The following is a 25,115-nucleotide window of genomic DNA, read 5'->3' on the forward strand; positions in this document are numbered from 1 at the left end:
GCTGATCAATTCGGACTTCATGGTCTCGTGTGTCACACAGCAGAAGGGAAGTATGCCAGACATGAGGAGGTTAATGACATCATGAAGAGAAGCCTCGCCACAGCCCGTTGCCCAGCTCAACGGGAACCCCAAGTGAATATCAAATGGTATACAATACCTACAGGTTGGTAGATAAGACACATAGGCAACATTCAGGCAACTTTATTCCGAAACGTTTCGCCTACACAGTAGGCTTCTTCAGTCGAGTATAGAAAGTAGGCAGGAGCAGTAGAGATGTGAAGACGATGTAATCAGTCCATCACCATTGAAGTCGTAGATTTGAGGTTGTCAGTCCCTCAGCCTGGAGAAGCTCTGTACCAAAGTCTGGAACTAACTGAAGATCAAGCGACAGTGTTGAGACTTAAATACTGTCCGAAGGAGAGGTGCAGAGTTGTAGTAGTAGTGAGAATGTAGCCACTGAGAGGTCATTGTATACCATTTGATATTCACTCTATCAGACACTGCAACACAATGGCATCTTGGTACAGAAGAGAAAACACACTGGACAACTTTTTCAAGTGAGAATTGTTTGATCTGAGTGGGACGTGACCTCTCAGTGGCTACATTCTCACTACTACTACTACAACTCTGCACCTCTCCTTCGGACAGTATTTAAGTTTCAACACTGTCGCTTGATCTTGTGTACACAGACCTCAGTCAATCACGGTGCTGCATTCATCGTTTGTGACTTAGCTCGAGTGGTGACGTGCTTACCTAACACATCACTTACACATCGACGATCTCGCCTCTCTCGAATTACCTTGTGTTGGGAGAGACTTCGCTTAAAGTAGTGCTTGTTGGACCTTCGTCTTCCTCTCCACCATCAGGATTGGTGCGTCGGTGGTTGCCTACCCAAGGGCAGGAAGCCTGTTGCTGCCTGAATTCTCTTCGCCTGTTGACTGCACGCCATACAGCCAGTCTCGCAGCCGCTCAGGATATACAGTGCTCCATCAAGCTACAGTTCACCTCCTCAGTGTCCTGCGCCAGGCAAGTACGTGTCTACTTACACGTACTTGCCTAGCTGAGTACTCTCACTTTTTGGCCGATTGTCACCGCCAATTTCATCTTTTCGTAATTAGACGATGCCTTCGTTGCCTTCCACCTCCCACCCCCCTTCCACTCTCCCCCAACCTCCCACACCTGCCTCTGCTTCTTCTAAATCCAATTCCTTCTCGCTAAACCTCAAATTCTCTAATCCTGATGCCACTATCTGTCCTGAAAATTTATTAAATCAGATCATTGGTGCACCTCAATTTAAAGTCTTCAAAACCAACTCAGGCTTCAGACTCCTCCTAACCCTATTTACAAATAACCTTGGATTCGCTGACAGGTACCTTCTATGACAGGTACCATTCTCTGTCCCACGTTCGCCTTAGCTTTAGGGTTAAGACATGGCCCAGTTCTACACTCCTCTCTAGCGCTAAACGTCGCATGTCCCTTCCTCCCCGCTCACCCCACCAGAGTCCCAACAGAAGAGCCTGAATTTCTCTTCTCAATATCTGTCCCACGATCGCCTTCGCTGCTGGGTTAAGCCCTGGCTCTATTTCTACGACTAAGAACACTCCTCTCCATCACTATTCTTCGTCTGTCCCGTCTTCCCCGCTCATCCCATTTGGGATCTTACCTGAACTTTCGTTCGTTCGTTCGTTTGCTTGATCTTCAGTTAGTTCCAGACTTTGGAACAGAACTTCTCCAGGCTGAGGGACTGACAACCTCAAATCTACGACTTCAAGGGTGATGGACTGATTACATCGTCTTCACATCTCTACTGCTCCTCCCTGCTTTCTGTACTCGACTGAAGAAGCCTACTGTGTAGGCGAAACGTTTCGGAATAAAGTTGCTTAAATGTTGTCTATGTGTCTTATCTGGGAATCCCAAGTGCAGAGGTCTGACGGAAGTCAAAATCGTCCTGATGGATCCACTATGCTAACCTAGAAGGATGAAAAGCAGATTGCCTGTGACTACACCTGTGCTGCCACATTGGCAGACACCTACTTGCCATACTCCAAAGCTGAAGGGGGTGGAGCTGATAGCCACAGGGAGACCCAGAAGATCCGCAAATATCAAGACCTTCCCCATTGCTATAACTTCATCCCAGTAGGGTCGGAGACCCTTGGAACATGGGGCAAGTGTGCTCTAAAGTTCCTCAAAGAGCTGGGTAAAAAGCTCGTCATAGAAACCAAGGACCACAGGGCGACCAGCTTCCTCTTTTAGAGACTCAGTGTTGCGATCCAGAGAGGAAATGCCTGCAGCATTCTGGGCACGCGGCCCACCGCAGGGGAGCTGGACGAAGTATTCGAGATGTAGCTCTGAGTTACCTATGTTGTTTTACTTTCTGTTGTATTTTTGTGAATGTTTTGCCAATGTATTTTGTCTTTAAATAAAGTATCCATAAAATATAGGGGGTGGTAGGAGAAAACAATTTCCGAACAGCTTCAGGGAGAACCTTGAGTTTTCCCTGAAGCAAGTTCATTGTTTTCTTTGAGGATGAGGGTCCCCAGGACAGTTCTAGAGGTGCTACCTCCCTATATTTACACACACACACACACACACACACACACACACACACACACACACACACACACACACACACACATATATATATATATATATATATATATATATATATATATATATATATATATATATATATATATATATATGCAAGGAATTCGCAAGAGCAGGCGAACTATACACAAACACTGATCTCTGGCCGAAGGAGACTCGAACCTACGAACCTTGGAACAAGGTACGCAGTGCTATACCTAGAAATGACCCTTGTAGAGCCCCGCTCGTCACAGACGCCCACGCTGACACCTCATTACGTTCCATGACTCGGTGATGTCAGCCCGACAGTATTCCCTGATCCATTGCAGTGTTTTCCCTGTTATACCTGCCTGGTCCTCCAGCTAACGCACTATTCTCTAATATGTGTATGCAAGGAACTCGCAAGAGCAGGCGAAATATACACAAACACTGATCTCTGGCCGAAGGAGACTCGAACCTACGAACCTTGGAACAAGGTATGCAGTGCCTTACCATTCTCACCACACTGGACCAATACCTTGGCGCCCAGCTTTCAGGGAGAAGGCTTACAGCTTTTCATCTCATCCCCTGCATGCATCAGCCTTACTAGAGATTTTAACAATGCAAGGAAACTGCTGCTTATTTAACTCCTGTCTCCCTGGAATGTCATGGTGGCAGCCCTTTTTGATCGTTGCCACACAGCTGGGAATGCCAGAGGCTGCCCAGTATTTCTTTTGGAACTTCAAAGTAGTTTTATGGTTCTCAAAGAGAGTAAACTATTTTCTCCAGGTTTGCAAAAGCCGCTTCATTTCTTATGCTGAATCCCAGCAGCGATTATTTACAGTCAACTCCCTAAGTTCACTTTATAAAATACGTAGGATACCGTGACTGCAACAATAGACAAATAACTCTCATAAGATAGAGGCGCTTACGACGACATTTCGGTCTGACTTGGACCATTTACAAACTTTGACTTTGTAAATGGTCCAAGTCGGTCCGAAACGTCGTCGTAAGCTCCTCTCTCCTATTTGCAGGTTATTTGTCTAGTGCACTTTATATTTCGTTCATTATTAACATACATTTCCCGTCTTGTCATAATTCGTCTGGCTACCACTGATCACCAGCAAACACCTGCAAGAAACGTTCGTTGGTCTTTAATAACTGATAAATGCAGTATATTTCAGGCAGCCTTAAACATAACTTATAACTACTAGCGCAATATTTACAAGAAAAATTAGCTGGAAGCTGTAGTAAGAGAGTTCGCTATAACGTTTATGGAGATTATAACACAGTAAGACAGATCGCTATAACGTTTATGGAGATTATAACACATGATGGTCAGTTATAGATGCAGATGTTAATCTAAATTTCAGTATTACCGCACATGACATTCAATAAAGTTATGACCCGAAGGTAAGATTAGTCAGGAAACATAACAAGTTTTTCCTGAAGCTGGTCTTAGTCATATAATGACTCGCCACTGGAGTTCTTGGACATCTGACCGAAGCCTTCCACTGGCTTACCCGTTCACCACTTTAAAAACTGGTACTAGATCCTAAAAATGTACAAAACTTAACCTATTCAATACTTTTTAACAATAGCTTCGAACATTAGCTTTTAAAAATAACACTAGCAATAGCTTTTTAACAATAGCTTTGAAGCGGTTCGGAATCTAAAGGCAGGAATTCCCAGATTTTAATGCCTTTAAGGAGCATAAAGTTTTTACTCAGGCTGAGTCAGACAATGGAAATATCAAAGGGAATTCCTGTCTTGTGTTATTCCTGAGTTTTGTTGCAGTTGTCAGGGAAGAGTTTAGGAGCAGGGTTTCTAATGCAATTAATTGTCCTATATACATAGTATGCACAGAAATATGAGTGAATATTATGCATATTTGAGTATTATGTATATCTGAAGAGTGGGGGAGTTGTTGTCTGGCACTATAATGGGTACTCGTTCGTACAGCCGTTATTTGTAGAGTTATTATTGGTCTTAGGTGATTTACTGTAGAAGATCCGAATGGACACATACCATTAGCGAGAAATGTTAATGTATATATTTAGTTGAACACTTGTAGGTTTGGTTCCAAACACCATGTAAAGGATCTTGTCTTTATTAAGAGTGAGTTAATTGGTATCATCTTAGTAAATACCTTGATGAGCTCTCCATTAAGAGTGTTACTAAGACACTTCAGCTTTGAGAGCGTTGCTGCACAATCAACAGAGACATGAAAGAGGCTAGTAGGCTGTTGTGAGGTTATCTGATTCATATGTAATATTACCGAGGTGATCACTGGTGTTCTGCTGACCACGGTCAATCCTGTTATGAAGACAGGGGTTTCTACATTGTTCTTTCCTTGGTACCTAATGGAACTGACTGTTGTCAGAATGTTGAGCTAAGGTTCTCGTTCCCTCTTATTCGTCCTGCCCAAACATAACTTTTATGACCTAACTGTAACAAATATTCCTCAGTCAGATCTTTCACCTGGAATTTTGAAGATTTACTCGTGTAAAAAATACCGAAGTCAATATGCATGTTTCCCAGTTCTTGTAATAAGGTGTCTGATGAATCCTCAAAATATTTTTTTAGGATTAACTGTCTATATATCATTGTATTTATCCAAGTTCGGACTAGGCAGATATGAATGAGGTTTATAATATGACAAATGTATAAAGGAGACACTGACATAATCTAAGGTAATTTTATTCCCGAAACGTTTTGCCCACTATGGTTTTGATCAATCGACGAGATTAATCATGAATTGGATTGATGAAATCCTTGGTCGCGAATATCTTACTTTAGACCTGACGGATATGACGAAATAGGCAAAGACAAAATAAATTATAGAGATATATTTATTTTTAAACTAAGATTTAAGGTCGTAGTATAGCAGTTAAATCATTATTTTTCTTTTAATCTCAAAGAAAACTCCTGAACAGTAAATAAATCTTCCTGACAACTGACTTTCAAGATTCCTAACTTTCACGACTCAAGAAATCGTAATGACACGATTGCAAACAAACCATACCCCCGGCCGGGATTGAACCCGCGGTCATAGAGTCTCAAAACTCCAGCCCGTCGCGTTAGCCACTAGACCAGCCACTATGACCGCGGGTTCAATCCCGGCCGGGGGTATGGTTTATTTGCAATCGTGTCATTACGATTTCTTGAGTCATGTTGACGGCAGTGAAGGGACTTGAGCTAGAGTTCGTCACGGCCACGCTAGCTGGAGATTCGTCTGTAAAAACTTGCATTTGTGGTCACAGAGGTGCCTGTGCTAACCTTCCTATGGTGTAGAAATATACCTAGTTGGATGAATCTTATTGTGGCTAGCTGGTCTAGTGGCTAACGCGACGGGCTGGAGTTTTGAGACTCTATGACCGCGGGTTCAATCCCGGCCGGGGGTATGGTTTCCTAACTTTCAGGTTGTGATATCCAGAAAAAAAGAATTCCAGTGGTTTTTATCTAGGAAATGGTATTTTGAATAATTAAATCATTCTCTCAAAATATCTCAGTTCGAAGTGGCCTTTTCATTTTTAATGCTCTTAAATGCACCTTAATTGGCCGGGAAGATGGGTTTTAATGCTACCAAATTATACATGTCATGTAATGTGTTATTTTGATTAGAAATCAGTTTTTATTTAAGTTTAATTATAGAAGATTTGTAAATAACATTTTTTTTTTGTAACCTCGTAGGCTGTCACATGCATATCATAAACAAACTGTCTAATAACAAATACAACAAATGAATATTAAAAATGAGAGGCATATCGCAAGTAGATTATCATGATTTAAAAGACTGTCAGCAAGATTTTCAGAGTTACCTCTGAAAATCTTGCTGACAGTCTTTTATAATCATGAAAATTTACTTGCAGCAGGGTGGATAAATACATTTTCCAGGCCATGTTACCACTGTTGCGTCAGGCAGCGAAGGGTTGTGAAGGTTGTCTCAGCGTTCAAAGAGCAGCAGTGATCAATGTCTCCACTAATGCCTCCAGCATGGGACGCTTCACTTTCAACCCTGACATTTACGGCTACCGTGCCAGCAAGGTGAGCAGTGTTACCTGTAATTAAAAAAACAATTATGTTACTAATGTAGTAACTACCAGGAACATATATAACATTAATATTTGTATACCAAGAATTTCACTGCAGTTAATAAGAGTTCTCTATAATGTTATTAACAGTCCAGTGTAACCATGCACGAGTATAACAATGTAAATGTTGCATATCACACATGAATATAATTATATAAATGTACCCTGATTTTCTTCCGGTCCGGTTATCGTACAATTCAGTTTTCGACCACATTTTTCTGTGAAATTTTCCCACTGCTTTCGTACATCCCCTCGGAAATCGTCTGTACCAGATGTTTTCTCCTGCCCGCAGGACCTGACCGCTCTCACGTTCGTGACTCAGTCTGCCTTTATTACTCGTTCAGTAGGCAATACTCTGCGTGTTCATCCGAAACATTTCATAATAATCCACTTTTTTGTGCTTGCGACTGCTAAATAAGCCACCATGAGGCCAAAGAAAGTTCCGAGTGCCAGCCCTTTGGTAAAAAAGGTGAGAAACATAATAGAATTCAAGAAAGAACTTAGAAAAATACGAAAGTGGCATACATGTGGCCGACATTGCCAGGATGTACGGGAAGTCCAAATCAATGATAAATTCCATCCTGGCGATGAAAAAAGAAATCAAGGAAGCTGATGTTGCAAAGGGGTAAATGTGCTAATGAAACGGATCGCACAAAATCGAAGATGTTGAGAAGTTGTTGGTGTGGATTAACCAAAAACAGTGGGAGATTGCGTTGTGGAGGCGATAATTTGCGAAAAGGCAAGAATCTTGTAAAGAAAATGCCTGGAATGAGTGCTGCTGCTAGTGAATTTAAGGCCAGCAAAGGCTGGTGCGACAGATTCAAGAAGCAAAGTGGCATGGTGAGTCTGCAAGTTCGGACAAATGTGGGGGCTGAAGAATTCGTTGATAAATTCACAAAGTTACGTGTGAGGCTGAAGGATTCCTCCCTTGTGATGAAACATTACTATTTTGGAAGAAAATGCCAAAGAGGACTTACATCATGTAGGAGGAAAAGGCACTGCGAGGACAAGCCTATGAAGGATAGGCTAACTCTTGTTTCATACGCCAACAAGACTCTTCAATTAAGGTAAAAGTGATGTTAAATGTTCATTTATCCATTTCATTAGTCATTTATATTTCTCATTGTTTTCTGCCTGTAAAACTATAGTTATTCTCTATAAAATGTATTTTTTGTTAATATTTTTGAGAGTCTGGAACGAATTAATTAGATTTACAGTATTTCTTATTGGAAATATGACTTCAGTTTTTGTACTAATCGGTTTTCGGCTGTTACGAACATAGTCAGTTGGTCCCTGGGTTACAGTGCTTTTCTTAACCAACTTAGCACGTCTAGGACTCTTCACTCGTAGAGGAAAAGGAATTTTCTTGGTTTCTATTTAATTTATTAATAACCATAATAACCATTAAAGTCGAGTAAATCCAGTTTAGCTACTAATGGATTTACTCATGAATATAATATTAAGTGAAATAGCAAAAATAACATGTAAAAGTATACCATTGTGATAATACCAAGTAGAAAATGTACTTAAAATGGACGAAAGGGTGTAACATCGGCCGATCTTCTGGATCGGATTAAAGACGAAAACCGGGGTTCCAGTGTATATATCATACACGAGTATAACTGAATGATGTATATATATGAGTATAATTACATGAATGATATCTATCATACTACGTGAATGAAGTATATTATACACGACAATAAGTACATGACTGAAGTATATGATACACGAGTATAACTACATAAATGAAGTATATTATACACGAATTTACCTACATAAATAATGCATAGTTATATTCAAGCATTATCTCGTAAAAAAAAGAAGAGTTATTTGAGAGTTATTATAAATTCTTCTTCTTCTTGTATTATTATTATTATTATTATTATTATTATTATTATTATTATTATTATTATTATTATTATTATTATTATTATTATTATCATTATTATTATTATTATCATTATTATTATTATTATTATTATTATTATTATTATTATTATTATTATTATTATTATTATTATTGTTATTATTATTATTATTATCATTATTATTATTATTATTATTATTATTATTATTATTGTTGTTATTAATATTATTATTATTATTATTATTATTATTATTATTATTATTATTATTATTATTATTATCATCATAGCATTACTATTATATTTGACTTTTCTCCCATGTGCCTAGAAATGAGAAATAATTAGCTTAATCCGAGGAATTCAAATTCCTTATATCAATTACCTCTTTAAAGGTTCTGATGATAGATGTACTGTCAAGCGAGGCTGAGGAACCAGAAAGAACCCTGAAAGAAGACATTATGATTTTTATCAGAGACTTTGCATCAATACAAAGATTCATAACACCACAGGAAAAGATCTGCTCTGTTTTGCAGAGAATCATGAAACCACAGAGCATAATCTGCTCTGTTTTGCAGAGAATCATGAAACCACAGAGCATAATCTGCTCTGTTTTGCAGAGAATCATGAAACCACAGAGCATAATCTGCTCTGTTTTGCAGAGAATCATGAAACCACAGAGCATAATCTGCTCTGTTTTGCAGAGAATCATGAAACCACAGAGCATAATCTGCTCTGTTTTGCAGAGAATCATGAAACCACAGAGCATAATCTGCTCTGTTTTGCAGAGAATCATGAAACCACAGAGCATAATCTGCTCTGTTTTGCAGAGAATCATGAAACCACAGAGCATAATCTGCTCTGTTTTGCAGAGAATCATGAAACCACAGAGCATAATCTGCTCTGTTTTGCAGAGAATCATGAAACCACAGAGCATAATCTGCTCTGTTTTGCAAAATAACTTTCGAATAGCCTACAGTACTTTAGTGTGGTGCTATATACGAGCTTTTAGGCCAGTCATATGGCAATCAGAATTGATGCCTGAAGTGTGTATCAATGGATTTTTTGTTCAACTTACATTCCCAACACAAGAACGTATGTACAGAATATTTACAAATATGGTGATGTCAGGGATGTCCAGCAGACGACACAGTTGTTATGATGTGAGACAGTCACCATCATGAGAGGCTCTGTTAAGTAAGGCACATGTGCGGTATTTAGGTATCATCATAAAGATACATAAATGTTTCTACTTGTCGGTATTAAATACCATTATGACAGGAGAGGTTCTGACGGACTGACGTGTTCCTTCAAGAATTAAGAGGCACAATACAGTGACTAGAACAATACACAAATAACGCGCACATTGGAGAGAGGAACTTATGACGACGTTCGGTCCGTCATGGATCATTTACAGTCACACAAATGGTTCAAGACTGACCGAAACGTCATCGCCGTTTCGAATTAAAAAAAATCGAAAAAATACGATAAGTGAGCGAATGATATATAGAAAAATAGCTTAACTCTTTAGTAATACAATGATACAAGAATCATTGTTGTATGATGCCCCTACAAGGAATTATAGTCATTTATATCATGTATAATGACACCACCACTCGTACAATGTCGGCTCACATGCTGTAAAAATTATTTTTTTTTTCATTGTCTTTTCCTAGTTCTTGTAATATTTTTACAATAAAATAATTGAGGGTTTGGCATCATAAGAGAGTGAGTGAAGCTAATACACAGTCTGGGAGTCAGTCACTGGGATATAATGCATCGTCTGCCGGTTCTTTTGTTATCATATGAAGTGATTTCACTGTGCAGATTTTGGACTAGGCTCTCCAGGAATTTCCAGGTGTAAATTATGACGTATCTTTCTCGCCTGCGTTCCAAGAAGTACAGGTCAAGGGACTTTAAACGGACCCAGTAATTGAGGTACTTGACTGTACTAAGTGCAGTGAAAGTTCTCTGTATATTCTCCAGGTATGGAATTTTGCAGTAATAGTATGCAGCAATATTCTAGGCTAGAGAAAACAACTGACTTATTGTTAGGTAAGACACATATGCAACAGTTAGACAACTTTATTCCGAAACGTTTCGCCTACACAGTAGGCTTCTTCAGTCGAATACAGAAAGTAGGCAGGAACAGTAGAGATGTGAAAACGATGTAATCAGTCCATCACCCTTGTAGTCGTAGAATTTGAGGTTGTCAGTCCCTCGGCCTGGAGAAGTTCAGTTCCATAGTCAGGAACTATCTGAAGATCAAGCGACAGTGCAACACATGGCATCTTGGTACAGAAAACACCTTGGACAAGCTTTTCAAGTGAGAAGTGTTGGATCTGAGAGGGACATGACCTCTCAGTTGCCTCTCACTACTACTATTACTACTACTACTACTACTACTACTACTACTACTACTACTACCCTGCACCTCTCCTTCCGACAGTATTTAAGTCTCCGCACTGTCGCTTGATCTTCAGATAGTTCCTGACTATGGAACTGAACTTCTCCAGGCCGAGGGACTGACAACCTCAAATTCTACGACTTTAAGGGTGATGGACTGATTACATCGTTTTCACATCTCTACTGTTCCTGCCTACTTTATGTATTCGACTGAAGAAGCCTACTGTGTAGGCGAAACGTTTCGGAATAAAGTTGTCTAACTGTTGCATATGTGTCTTACCTAACAACCTGTCGGTATTGTATACCATTTTGATGTACAACTGACTTATCATTGGCTTGACATCCCTTGTTCTGAAGCTGTAATACATCAATGTGAATAACTTTCATGTGTATAAGTCTTTAAATTAGTATGTAACTACAACCATTTCCAAATTATTAGCTTCATAAGAGCAGTTCAGTTACACTTGAGTCAGTAATAATAACTTCTACGTATTTTAGGTAGCCGGTATTTATATAAAAAATAATTTACCACTTTTTATGTAAGTATAGATCATCATCTTTTAAAAAACAACCAAAATCTTCCTCCATAAGCCGAGTGTGTCGTAATAGGCGCCTCCATAAGCCGAGAGTGTCGTAATAGGCGCCTCCATAAGCCGAGAGTGTCGTAATAGGCGCCTCCATAAGCCGAGAGTGTCGTAATAGGCGCCTCCATAAGCCGAGAGTGTCGTAATAGGCGCCTCCATAAGCCGAGTGTGTCGTAATAGGCGCCTCCATAAGCCGAGAGTGTCGTAATAGGCGCCTCCATAAGCCGAGAGTGTCGTAATAGGCGCCTCCATAAGCCGAGTGTGTCGTAATAGGCGCCTCCATAAGCCGAGTGTGTCGTAATAGGCGCCTCCATAAGCCGAGAGTGTCGTAATAGGCGACTAAAATGCCGTGAGCAAGCGGCTTCTTAAAAGAAACTTTCATTTTTCCTTTTAGGTTACCCTGCCTTGGTGGGATGCAGCCGGTTCATTGAAAAAAATAAAATCTTTATTTATACAAGTACATATACACGGTATACAGGCCTAGCTGACATTTGTTTTTATTTATTTATTTATTTTTTATTTGGACAAGATACGTAGTCGTACAAAGAAATATAGTGATTGGGTGTACATGCTAAAAGTCCCTTGTATGCTGAGTATTATGGGCAGCTTAAAATTAACTTAAGATTAACTAAGTAATGATATATTCAGTGATAAAAATTACGGTAAACAAATTACAACATGAAGTACAAATGAGTATTTCAAATAAGAAGCTTTAAACTTGTACAAATTTGTAGCATAACAATGTATAATATAAGTGAATCAGATCGAGTAAAATCAGTGATTTGTAGCACAGAAACAGGTCATATGGTCATTAGATGAGTTACTGTACAATCAAGAGAATGGAGTATTATATTAGTATGATAGGGTCACAGTTATTCAGAGATACAGTTATTCAGTATTTATTTAGTTGTGGATGAGTAAGTGGTTTTTAAGAAAAGACTTGAATTGATAAACAGACAGTATTTCTTTTATATTCACAGGTAATGAATTACAGATTTTTGGGCCTTTTACGTGCATTGAGTTTTTACATAGTGTGAGATGGACACGAGGAACATCAAAGAGTGATCTGTGTCTTGTGTTATGGTCATGTGTTCTGTTGAGGTTGGTAAGGAGAAGTTTAAGGGGAGGGTTTATATCCGAGTTTAGTGTTCTATGTATGTAGTAGGTACAATAATATGTATGGATGTTTTGTACGGTGAGTAAGTTTAGAGTTTTGAATATTGGTGGAGTGTGCTGCCTGGAGTGGAAAATTTTTATCATTCTGATTACAGCCTTTTGTTGGGTAATTAATGGTCTGAGATGGTTTATTGTTGTTGAGCCCCATGCACAAATTCCATAGGTGAGATAGGGGTAAAGGAGTGAGTGATATAGGGCCGGAGGAGCTGATTGTGGAACATAGTACCGTATCTTCAATAGTATGCCTACGATCTTGGAGATTTTCTTAGAAATTTGTTGTACGTGTGTTTGAAATTTGAGTCTATTATCAAGGTGGATTCCTAAGAATTTTTCTCTGTGAGCTTTATGATAGGTGATCCGTTTATCATTATGTCAAGAGGAACATCTGTAGTTTTGTTCCCAAACTGAATGAAGTAGGTTTTGTCAATATTGAGAGTAAGTTTGTTAGTCATCATCCAGGTAGATATTTTCTGTAATTCAGTATTTATAGTATTGGCTAGCATGACTGAGCTTGTGTGAGAGAAGACGTATGTGGTGTCATCTGCAAATGGCGTGGGTTTGAGTAGTTGCGATGCATTTGGTAGGTCATTTATGTAAATGAGAAAGAGAAGAGGGCCAAGGACACTTCCCTGTGGGACACCAACTGTAATTGGCTGTGTGGAAGAGTTTGTTCCATTTGTGTACACATATTGGCTGCTGTTGCTGAGGTATGACTTCAAGTAGTTGAGGGAGTGCCCTCTTATACCATAGTGTGATAATTTTATATGGAGCAAGTCATGGTCAACTGTATCAAAAGCTTTACAAAAATCAATGAAGATCCCCAGTGGGATTTCTTTTTCTTGAGTGCAGTGTATATTTGTGTTAGCATGTGTATAATAGCATCATTCATATTTTTATTAGGCCTGAACTCAAACTAACAGGGGTTCAGTATGTTGTGGGAGATGAGGTAGGAATAGATTCTCTTATGAATTAATTTTTCAAAGATTTTAGAGAGAAGGTGTAAGTTGGATATTGGCCTATATTTATTCAAGTCCGCTTGATCTCCTTTATGTATCAGGGTGACCATTGGTATTTTGAGAACTGTAGGTGTGAGGGAAAAAGTCCAACAGATAGGAGTAGCCAGCGAATATATGGTGACGATAGTTTGATTGCCAGTCTGCTTGTTAAGGTAGGGCCAGTGTCTAGCTCCCGCTATCCCCCCTTTTTTTCCACCGGGAAAGGTGACATGTAGGGCTCCGACCAAATGGATAATCACTTGACACACAGCTCCCAACACAACCGTAAGTAAAAGCCTCTGCTCATATTTTAGTGGATATATTGGTTGAAAGCTTCACTTTTAACCAATTCTAAGACTTAGTTCACATTGCCTTGATTTTCGTGTTTTGCTTTTAAATCCTCACCATTCTTTTAAGTGTCTTACACTTATCATGGAAAGTGATTTATCGAGCAGTGGTTAACTTCTGTCTCTTTCTAGCTTGGAATGTCAGCTTGGGTCATCTGGCAACTACAGAAACAGTGTTGAAGGAGACGAACTTCACATGAGTTCTGGGACGTCACCTTTCTATCTATATACCTGAGTGTAGCCAACCCCAGGCAACTACCCCTCACCTTTGCAGTGTTGAAAGACCTGCGTTCCTATCATCTTGATGGATTATCCAAGGCTAGAGACACTGTGACGAACTAGTCGTTGGGTTGTCACTCAACAGCTGTGACCCCCCCACATCCTCAACAATGGATACAATTCCTACAATGCGCGGTGTCCACATCAACCAGACACCACAGTCTAACTGTACATATTATTAGCTTTAAATTCAAATATCATTTTTATATTTCATTTTTCATTTCTCTTTCACGTAGTATAAAAGTTCATATTTAAATGTTTTATATTTTCAATTATAACAATAAAGTGTTTATATTTGTATGTTATTATTCTTTTTCTATTCATTAATTTTCCTAAGGAGGAGCCAGCCTTGGTAAGACTTACTTAAGATCTTACAGGGCTGAGTAAGTCTTCACAAGTGGCGACCTTGCCAGGATCAACTCTACTGAATCAAGATTCAACTCCATCTCGAATCTACCATTGGAACTTCAACACCGCATACCACAGACGGTTACCACCAGCCATGAGTAATCATCCTCTATGGTAGGACTACGGTACAGGTATTTAAAAGATTTGGTGATTGTTATAGTCTCAATTTATTGTAAGTCAAGTCAAGGCAGGAGATACTAGTTAATTCAATCACCTTTTGTTTTGGAGCTTGATGCGATTTGGATGAATAGACTCTAGGGACCCAAGATTTTCCAGTGACAAATTGTTTCATTGAGTTCTATTCATTATAACAAGGGAACTGTTGTAGGACACTCTTTATGCGTTGGTGAGAAGATTGGATGGTCAAGGGACCCCATTCAACTTACTGTTTGGTTGGAGCAGGCATAGAACCCTCAATTTTCATTCATACATACTGTTTAATCAAAGCAGGGATCGAACCCTCTGATTTATTTACAGTTTGAGCGGAGCAGGAATTGAATCCTCCATTTTCTTTGATACCCGTTTCATTTTACCCTGGTAGTTTAAGTTACTCTTGCAAGTAATGAGGAATACCAGTTTTGGATGAACACTGGGAGTAAGTTAGGAATAACGGGGAAAAATTTAGAAGCTTTCAGTAGTGCTAAGATCCACGAAAGAGTTGACAGAGAAAGAATAGAAAGAGTAAGAGGAAAAGAGGGAGAGAGATAGAATTGAAAGAGAAAATCAAGAAAGACAGTTAGAAAGAGAAAGAGAAGAGAAAAGGGAGAAAGAGTGAATCAGGAGAGAGGAGAAAAAGAAGAGAGAGAGAATCGAGAGAGAAGACTAAAAGGAGCATGATAGACTTAATCGTGAGGAGGGAGCTAAAGTCCACGAGGAACAAGCTAAATTAAGAGAACTTGAGGAAAGAGCAAAAGATAGAGAACTTGAGGAAAAAAAATAGAGAAAATGAGTTAAGAGAGAGGGAAAAGATTGTGAGGTAGAGAGAGCTCGCCTTGAATTATAAAATAAAAAGTTAACTTTTTCACAACAGCAATTAGATGAAGGAGTAATGGAACAACGGGCAGCTAGTGCACATATTCCAACACCTAATTTACCTCCCTTCACAGAGGGGGAAGACATAACTTCATACATTATCAGGTTTGAAAATACCGCTACCCTCTGTGAATGGCCTGCTGACACCTGGGCTACCAGGTTAGGAATGTTATTTTCTGGTACAGCTTTGAACATATATGCAACTTTGTCACAGGATATCACATGTAATTATAACCTACTTAAGAAGGCAATCCTTAAAGCATACCAAAAGACCACAAATTCTTATAGGAAAGATTTCAAGTATGCCACCTTACAGCCTGGCCAAAACTTTCAGTAGTTACAGGTAACACTCTTTTGTTTGTTCGACTTTTGGTTAGAGAATTCAGGAATTGATCACAGTTATGAATCTCTTAGAGACTTCATGGTTGCTGACCAGTTCCTGACAGCTCTTCCTCACCAGATAAGAACATTCATTAGAGAACGTAACCTGATTAAAGCTGAGGAAGTTGCTGAGGCCGCTGACTTGTATACTGAGGCTCACAATTCCTATAAAGACCTAAAGGGATCGAACCCTAAGGGCAAGGGTTCAACAGATCTTAAGAAATCAAAGCCTCTAGTGGAAAGTAAATTGATGTCTTTTATTCCAGCTTGTCATTTATGTGGTGTTAAGGGACATAAACGTCCAGATTGTCCTAAGAAGGTTCAAAAAGTTGGTAGGTGTTTTGAAGACTGTAATGACCAAGCACCCTTCTGTTCAGGAACAGTTAATGGAATTAATGTATCTACCATTTTACGAGACACTGGATGCACGTGCATAGTCATTTCTGATAAACTGTCCCCTAATCTTAAAGGAACTCATGCCTCTGCTATCCTTTCAGACTACTTGAGCCGTACAGACACTTTACCAACCGTCCGTTGTTACATTAGGTCTAAATGGTTCACAGGTTGGTCTGAAGCCGTACTAGCTCCCATCACCTCTTGCTCTGTACTAATAGGGAATGTTAAAGGTGCCATTCTTCCTTCTAAGGTTGACCTTTCATCACGAGAGATGGACATAATTTTTCCAGCCCCTCTTCCTGTAAAGTTAGAAAAGCCCCTCGACAGTTCAGATGAGGCAATGTCTCGTGATATTCATGTGAGGTTAGAAACCAGTGATACTACTCTCGAAAGCGAGGTAGTAGGATCACCGGTTCACTTGTTAGATGAAAGTGAGGATATCGCCTCCGATACTATAAATGTCTTGACTAGGGCTCAGACCAAAGCCCAGGCTTCTCCTACTGTCCACCCTTTGATTTTCCCTGACTTTAAGCCTTTAGATATATCGAAGGACTCCTTTGTCAATTTACAACGTAATTGTCCTTCTCTTCAGAATTGCCATAATGCCGCTAAACAAAATCAAGTTATCCAAAGGAAAAACTTTTCATATAAATTTGAATATATAAAAGGTATCTTGTACAAGTCAGTATTCAAATTAAATTCAGATGAGATAGACTATTCCATCTTAGTTATTCCAAGTCAATGCAGAGAGACTGTTCTTAAAATGGCTCATGACCTGCCAATGGCAGGATATTTCTCACATCGTAAAACCTTGAATAAAATTAGGGAAACCTATTTTTGGCCCAAAATGTCCTCAGATGTCACTACCTATTGTAGATCATGTAAAGTTTGCCAACTGTCATCCTCCCGAGGTACCCGGCAAGTACTTATGGTCAAGATGCCAATCTTTTTGTACCGTTTGAAAGAGTAGCTATTGACATCGTTGGTCCTTTATCACCACTTTCATCTGGGGGACATAGATATATTTTAACATTAGTTTTTTATGCTTCAAGTTTCCCTGAAGCCGTACTCTTAAAGTCCATAACTACTACAGAGGTGGCTGAAGCCCTTTTGTCCATCTTCTCCAGAGTGGGCATCCCTAGAGAGATTTTGTCGGACCGTGGGACACAATTCACATCTGAATTAATGCAACATCTATACCAACTTCTGGGAGTGAAGCCTCTCTTCACCACACCCTATCATCCCAGCTGTAATGGGAGAATTGAGCGCCAGCATTCGGTTCTCAAGTCCATTTTAAGGAAACATTGCTCCCTTAAACCTAAGGAGTGGCATCGTTACCTACCCTGTGCTTTGTTTGCCATGAGGGAAGTTCCCAGTGACTCTTTGTGGTTTTCCCCTTTTGAACTTCTATATGGTAGACAGGCCAGAGGCCCATTGTCCATCCTTCATGACTTATGGACTAATGAGGAGGTAAATGCTGAGGTTCAGTCTTCTTACCAGTTTCTCCTTGACCTTAAATCCAAACTTGAGGAGACCTCTGACATAGTTTCGAAAAACTTAAGCTTATCAATGGACCAGTACAAAACCCATTTTGATACCAAAAGTCAGAGGAGAAGTTTTAAAGTAGGGGATGAAGTTCTGGTATTTTTACCAATAAAGTCAGATAAATTATTAGTAGCATGGAAAGGTCCGTATAAGGTATTGAAAATTTGTGGGAGGGTTGATAACCTCATAGAAGTCAAGGGGAAACCTAAGCTTTATCATATCAACATCCTTAAGAAATATTACCGAAGAAATTCGGTTAACTGCCTGAATAACTTTGACTTAGTTTTTCCACACGAACTTGATAAGACAACTGAAGAATGTAAAGTGTGCGTAAATGACACCTCTGACTTAGACTATGATGAAGAACTACATGACTTGGTGACTCTTGACAACTCTGGTTCGACAAACATTAATATCAATGAGTCTTTGGATGACCATAAGAGACATGAACTACTTCAATGTGCGAGTAACTTCTCAGATGTTTTTACCTCCACGGTAGTCCATAAGATTGATTTAGTGACGGACAATCCTATCAAACGGAAATTATACCCAGTTCCAGTTCACCTTAGGGATGCATTTGACCGAGAGGTAGACAAATTATTAAAACTAAAGATCATTGAACCTTCAGTATCTGCATATTGTTCACCAGTAGTCATGGTTAAGAAGGAGGATAATTCATATAGACTTGCTATTGACTTCAGAGGCCTTAATGCTATAACTCGGTGGGATGCTGAGCCTATGCCCTTAATAGATAGCGATCTACACAAATTTTATGACTCTTCCTTCTTTTCAGAGATTGATATTGCGCAGGCATATCATCAAGTAATGTTAGATCCTTCTTCTAAGCAGTACACTGCTTTTCCTACACACCAAGGACTGATGCAGTATAGAAATATGCCCTTCGGTTTGGTAACTGCCTGTGCTACCTACGTGAGACTGATGAGAAAGGTCTTGGGTAATATGCCAAATGTTTCAGTTTATTTTGATAACTTTTACGTAATGACATTCATGTGGGGCGAGCATATCCAAATATTAACATCAGTTTTGCGTAGGTTACGCTCACATGGCCTCACTGCTAAGCCGAAGAAATGCTTCCTTGGGTATAACAAGATTAGATATCTCAGACTCATTCTTTTTAATAACACTTTGCAGCCTCTCCCCAGTAAGATCAAAGCTTTATTAGAGTTCCCCAAAACCAAGAAGCTCATGTGTAGCTTTCTTGGTTCTGTAAATTTTTATGCACAGTTTATCCCCAACATTACCGATCTTATGGGCATCTTATCCGACTACCTTAAAAAGTCTCTGAAGGAGAGGTAGCTCGAGGAAAGTTTAATGAACAGCTTATATTAAAAAGCCGTTTTGTTTAAGAACTGATGCCTCCAATACCAGCCTAGGTACAGTGTTACTACAGTATCATGATGGTATACCCTTTCCTGTATGCTTCCTAAGCCGGAAACTTCTTCCTGCAGAAACAAGATACTCCACCATAAAAAAGGAATGTTTGGCCCTTGTGTGGGGTATCTCCAAACTTAAATTTTATTTACTGGGAAAAGAATTAATTTTAGAGACGGATCACAAACCTTTGATATGCCTACAAAATTTTAAGGGAACCAACAGTCGCCTCTTGAGGTGGACATTGGCACTCCAGGCTTTTAAGTTCCATATTGTGTATATCAATGGTTCATCCAATTATTTCTCTGACTGGTTAAGTCATGACGCGACTTTCCCGGTTTAGAACTTTTTTCTCATCTATTCTTCTTATACTCCTTGATTATAAGTCTTGGTATGGGGGAGTGTGAGGGAAAAGTTCAACAGATAGGAGTAGTGAGCGAGTATATGGTGACGATAGTTTGATTGCCAGTCTGCTTGTTAAGGTAGGATCCGTGTCTAGCTCCCACTATCCCCCCCCCCTTTTTTTCCACCGGGAAAGATGACGTGTGGGGCTCCGAGCAAATGGATAATCACTTGACACAGCTCCCAACACAACTGTAAGTAAAAGCCTCTGCTCCTATTTTAGTGGATATATTGTTTGAAAGCTTCACTTTTAACCAATTCTAAGACTTAGTTCATACTGCCTTGATTTTCATGTTTTGCTTTTAAATCCTCACCATTCTTTTAAGTGCCTTACACTTATCATGGAGAGTGATTTATCGAGCAGTGGTTAACTTCTGTCTCTTTCTAGCTTGGAATGTCAGCTTGGGGTCATCTGGCAACTACAGAAACAGTGTTGGAGGAGACGAACTTCACATGAGTTCTGGGACGTCACCAACGTTGCCAACCCCAGGCAACTACCCCTCACCTTTGCAGTGTTGAAAGACCTGCGTTCCTATCATCTTGACGGATTATCCAATGCTAGAGACTCTGTGATGAACTAGTCGTTGGGTTGTCACTCAACAGCTGTGACCCCCCCACATCCTCAGCATTGGCTACAATTTCTACAAGATGCAGTGTCAACATCAACCAGACACCACAGTCTAACTGTACATATTAGCGTTGAATTCAAATATCATTTTTATATTTCATTTTTCATTTCTCTTTCACGTAGTATAAAAGTTCATATTTAAATGTTTTATATTTTTAATTATAACAATAAAGTGCTTATATTTGTATGTTATTATTCTTTTTCTATTCATTAATTTTCCTAAGGAGGAGCCAGCCTTGGTAAGACTTACTTAAGATTCTACAGGGCTGAGTAAGTCTTCACAGTAGGAAAAGTAGAGGATTCGATGGATTTGTTAAAGAGTGTTGCAGTGATTGGTGACAGCACTTGTGAAGCTTTTTTGTATATAAAGGGTGGAAAGGTATTTAAATCTCCTGTTTTGTTCTTTAGTGTGTTGATAATAAGTGAGACTTGTGTTGGGTTAGTCGGAGCTAGGAACAGTGTGTTCGGGTAGGTGCCAGTGAGGTAGTCATTTGGTGGGGTATTTGAGCTTGGGATTTTACCTGCAAGGTTTTTTCCTATGGTGGAGAAGAAAACCAATATTGAGTCTGTTTGCCGTTTCATTAGATGGGAGTAGGGGTTCATCTGGTTTTGTTAGTGTGATTGTTCTGTTTCCTGATATCATTTTTGTTTCTATGATTTCAGACAGGGTTTTCCAGGTCTTTTTTATATCACATTTTAAGTTTAATAATCTGTTCTCATAATACAATTTTTTCCCTTCTTATCAGGCTGATTATGATAGATGAGTAACGTTTTGTTGGATCTCTGGTTATGTGACCCATTCTGTACTGTTTTTCATACTGGTGCTTTATGCTTATGGATCTGAGGATGCTGGGTGTTAGCCAGGGACTATTCAGTCTCTTACCTGTGATCTGTTCGGTTTTTTAGGGCAGTGCTTGTTATAGAAGTATTAGGTCTTTTTTTTACAAAATTATTAATACATTCGTCAGTATCTGTATAGATTTCTAGCTCAGTTTGCCAGTCGATGTCTGTCATTGCTGTAGTGAAGTTATTAATGGGTGTCTCATTATGAAGTCTGAAGGTAACTTTAGTAGTGTCTTGGGGTAATTTACCTAGATTGGTTATGAGAAAGGTAGGGTAGTGGTCTGTGGTATTATCTGTGATTATGCCTGATTTTAAAAGGGATATGGTGTTGGTCCAGATGTGGTCTAATAGAGAAACACTAGTCTCTGTAATTCTTGTAGGTTTTGTTACTGTTGGTAGCAACAAGCAGTTATTCATAGTACATACAGAAAGCCCCTAGTTACGCAGAGCATTTCAGGCAAGTTAGGTAAATTTTGTTGCAGGATGCGACCCACACCAGTCGACTATCACCCAGGTACCTACTTTACTAAGAGGTGAACATGGACAGCAGGTGTCTTAAGGAAACACGTTCTAATGTTTCCAGCTGTACCAGGGATCGACCCCCAGACCTTAGTGTGTGAACTGAGTGTGCTAAGAATTAATCTACAGGGTACCTTCTCTCATAGACTACTTCAGCTACTCGCAATAATTTTTTTTTTTTTTTTGCAAAGAAATGTGTTCTAATCTCTATTTTTTTCAGGCGGCTCTTAACATGTTGACAAAGGCATTGGCAATGGAATATGGGAAAGAAGGCATCTTGTTCGTGGCCATCCATCCAGGATGGGTGAGGACTGACATGGGAACATCTGCAGCACCACTCAATGTTGAAGAAAGTATCAGTGATGTCTTGAAGACTCTGAGTAACTTGACAGAGGACCACAGTGGTCTACTCATCTCTAATACTGGTGACATCATACCTTGGTAATTTACTCTATTTTCACTTAAAAGTTGACTTATGAAAAATCTTGAGTCATTATATATGTTTTTCCAGAGACAGAAATCCTCTAACATTTTATATCATGAATATCATACATATTATTTATAGCACGGAAAAAAAACTATTTACTGTGAAAAACAGGAATATCATTCATAATGTCCCCTCAAGGAAGGTTCCTTGATGTTGGTGAGGGGCTCTTGATTTAGGGAATTGGATCTGTGCTCCAGTTCCCCGAATTAAGCCTGAATGCCTTCCACATCCCCCCCCCCCAGGCGCTGTATAATCTTCCGGGTTTAGCGCTTCCCCCTTGATTATAATTATAATAATAACATTCATAATGTAAATTTTTTTTATTACATTTTGCTATGGTATCTGTTATATTTTAAGCAAATAAGAAACTTTATATGATTAAGAAGGTATTCCAGACCAACCCAGGCAAACCTGACCTGACCTGACCTGACCTGACCTGACCTGACCTAACCTAACCTAACCTAACCTAACATAACATAACCCCACATAACATAACCCCACATAACGTAACGTAACGTAACGTAACGTAACGTAACCTAACCAAACATAACCTAAGCTAGCCTAACCTAACGTAACCTAACATAACCTAACGTAACCTAATACGGTGACCAGAACTGAGCAGCATAGTCTAAATGAGACCTAACCAAGGTTATATAGAGTTGAAGAACAACCTGAGGACTTCTATTATCTAGAAGTATAAATAATAGAAGTCCTCAGGTTGTTCTTCAACTCTATACATCCTTGGTTAGGCCTCATTTAGACTATGCTGCTCAGTTTTGGTCACCGTATTACAGAATGGATATAAATGCTCTGGAAAACGTACAAAGGAGGATGACAAAGATGATCCCATGTATCAGAAATCTTCCCTATGAGGACAGACTGAAACCCTGAATCTGCACTCTCTCGAAAGGCGTAGAATTAGGAGGGATTTGATCTAGGTGTATAAATGGAAAACAGGAATAAATAAAGGGGATGTAAATAGTGTGCTGAAAATTTCCAGCCAAGACAGGACTCGCAGCAATGGTTTCAAGTTGGAAAAATTCAGATTCAGGAAGGATATAGGAAAGTACTGGTTTGGTAATAGAGTTGTGGATGAGTGGAACAAACTCCCGAGTACAGTTATTCAGGCTAAAACGTTGTGTAGTTTTAAAAATAGGTTAGATAAATACATGAGTGAGTGAGGGTGGGTGTGAGTTGGACCTGACTAGCTTGTGCTGCTGGGTCTGGTACAGTGCTCCATCCTTGAGTGGGGATGACCAGACTGGGTGGGTCATTGGGATAATCCGGGGGGGTCATTGGTCTAATCCGGGAATGGGGGGACATGGACCTGCTCCGCATGGGTCAGTAGGCCTGTTGCAGTGTTCCTTCTTTCTTATGTACTTATGTTCTAACGTAACGTAACCTAACCTAACCTAACCTAATCTAACTTAACCTAACCTAACAAAGTATCCCAGATCATCCCAAGCAAACCTAACCTAACCAAAACTAACTACAAAAGTCGGTTATGTTAGTTAGGTAACTTGAGTTTAGGTTATATTCAAAATATATCTTATACTCACTAAATATCCTGGAGTTTACCTGGAGAGGGTTTCGGGGGTCAACGCCCCCGCGACTCGGTCTGACTCCAGGCCTCATGGTGGATCAGGCACTGATCAACCAGGATGTTACTGCTGGCCGCACGTAAACTGAAGTACGACCTACAGCCCGGCTGGTCAGGTACTGACCTTAGGTGCTTGTCCAGTGCCTGCTTGAAGACAGCCAGGGGTCTATTGGTAATCCCCCTTATGAATGCTGGGAGGTAGTTGAACAGTCTTGGGCCTCTGACACTTGTTGTGTTGTCTCTTAATGTACTCGTGTGCTGATCACCATGTTATAGTTTGTGCTGGGTAACTAACATCGTTGCTCTCCATGTTTACACATTTAATGTTTTTAAATCATCACTGTTGTAGTTTTGTCTGGTTAAAATACAGGAATTAAATGAACATCGTAATTATTTAAGACACTGACCTGGTAACACTGCTGCAATTACGTTATATCAAAGAAAATGTTTATATAATTAACTCAATAACGTTTGTCTTTCATCTTCAATATAATGTGTCACAGGATATATACCATGAGAAGATAATTCCTCTCATGGTAACACGACTCACTAAATTGTTATAACACGATTAACATAAACCACAGAACGGGTGGGGTTTAAAATCCATGGCGAGTGCTGTGGCACTGGTCAGGAGGTTCAGAACTCACTCGTCATGGCTTCAGAACCCCAACCTCGCCATGGTTCCCTCATGGTCCCCACCCTCGCCATGGTTCCCTCATGGTCCCCACCCTCGCCATGGTTCCCTCATGGTCCCCACCCTCGCCATGGTTCCCTCATGGTCCCCACCCTCACCATGGTTCCCTCATGGTCCCCACCCTCACCATGGTTCCCTCATGGTCCCCACCCTCGCCATGGTTCCCTCATGGTCCCCACCCTCGCCATGGTTCCCTCATGGTCCCCACCCTCACCATGGTTCCCTCATGGTCCCCACCCTCGCCATGGTTCCCTCATGGTCCCCACCCTCGCCATGGTTCCCTCATGGTCCCCACCCTCGCCATGGTTCCCTCATGGTCCCCACCCTCGCCATGGTTCCCTCATGGTCCCCACCCTGGCCATGGTTCCCTCATGGTCCCCACCCTCACCATGGTTCCCTCATGGTCCCCACCCTCACCATGGTTCCCTCATGGTCCCCACCCTCGCCATGGTTCCCTCATGGTCCCCACCCTCGCCA

The 25,115-nt window shown here is 40.0% G+C and overlaps 1 protein-coding gene across 2 annotated transcripts in view; it reads left to right on the plus strand.

The window, feature by feature from the left end:
- Positions 1-24,722, plus strand: part of LOC128694785 (C-signal) — a 107,632-nt gene extending 82,910 nt beyond the window's left edge. The window contains exons 4-5 of one of the 2 annotated variants that reach the window (XM_053785095.2): positions 6,463-6,612; positions 22,078-24,722. In XM_053785095.2, coding sequence (XP_053641070.2) covers positions 6,463-6,612; positions 22,078-22,302 — 375 coding nt within the window. In that variant the 3' untranslated portion in view covers positions 22,303-24,722. The remainder of the gene's footprint in view (positions 1-6,462; positions 6,613-22,077) is intronic. The other variant, XM_070080009.1, reaches the window with a different exon arrangement.
- The last annotated feature ends 393 nt before the right edge of the window (positions 24,723-25,115 follow it).

The sequence above is a fragment of the Cherax quadricarinatus genome, unplaced genomic scaffold (assembly GCF_038502225.1).
Source record: "Cherax quadricarinatus isolate ZL_2023a unplaced genomic scaffold, ASM3850222v1 Contig76, whole genome shotgun sequence".
Taxonomy (NCBI): domain Eukaryota; kingdom Metazoa; phylum Arthropoda; class Malacostraca; order Decapoda; family Parastacidae; genus Cherax; species Cherax quadricarinatus.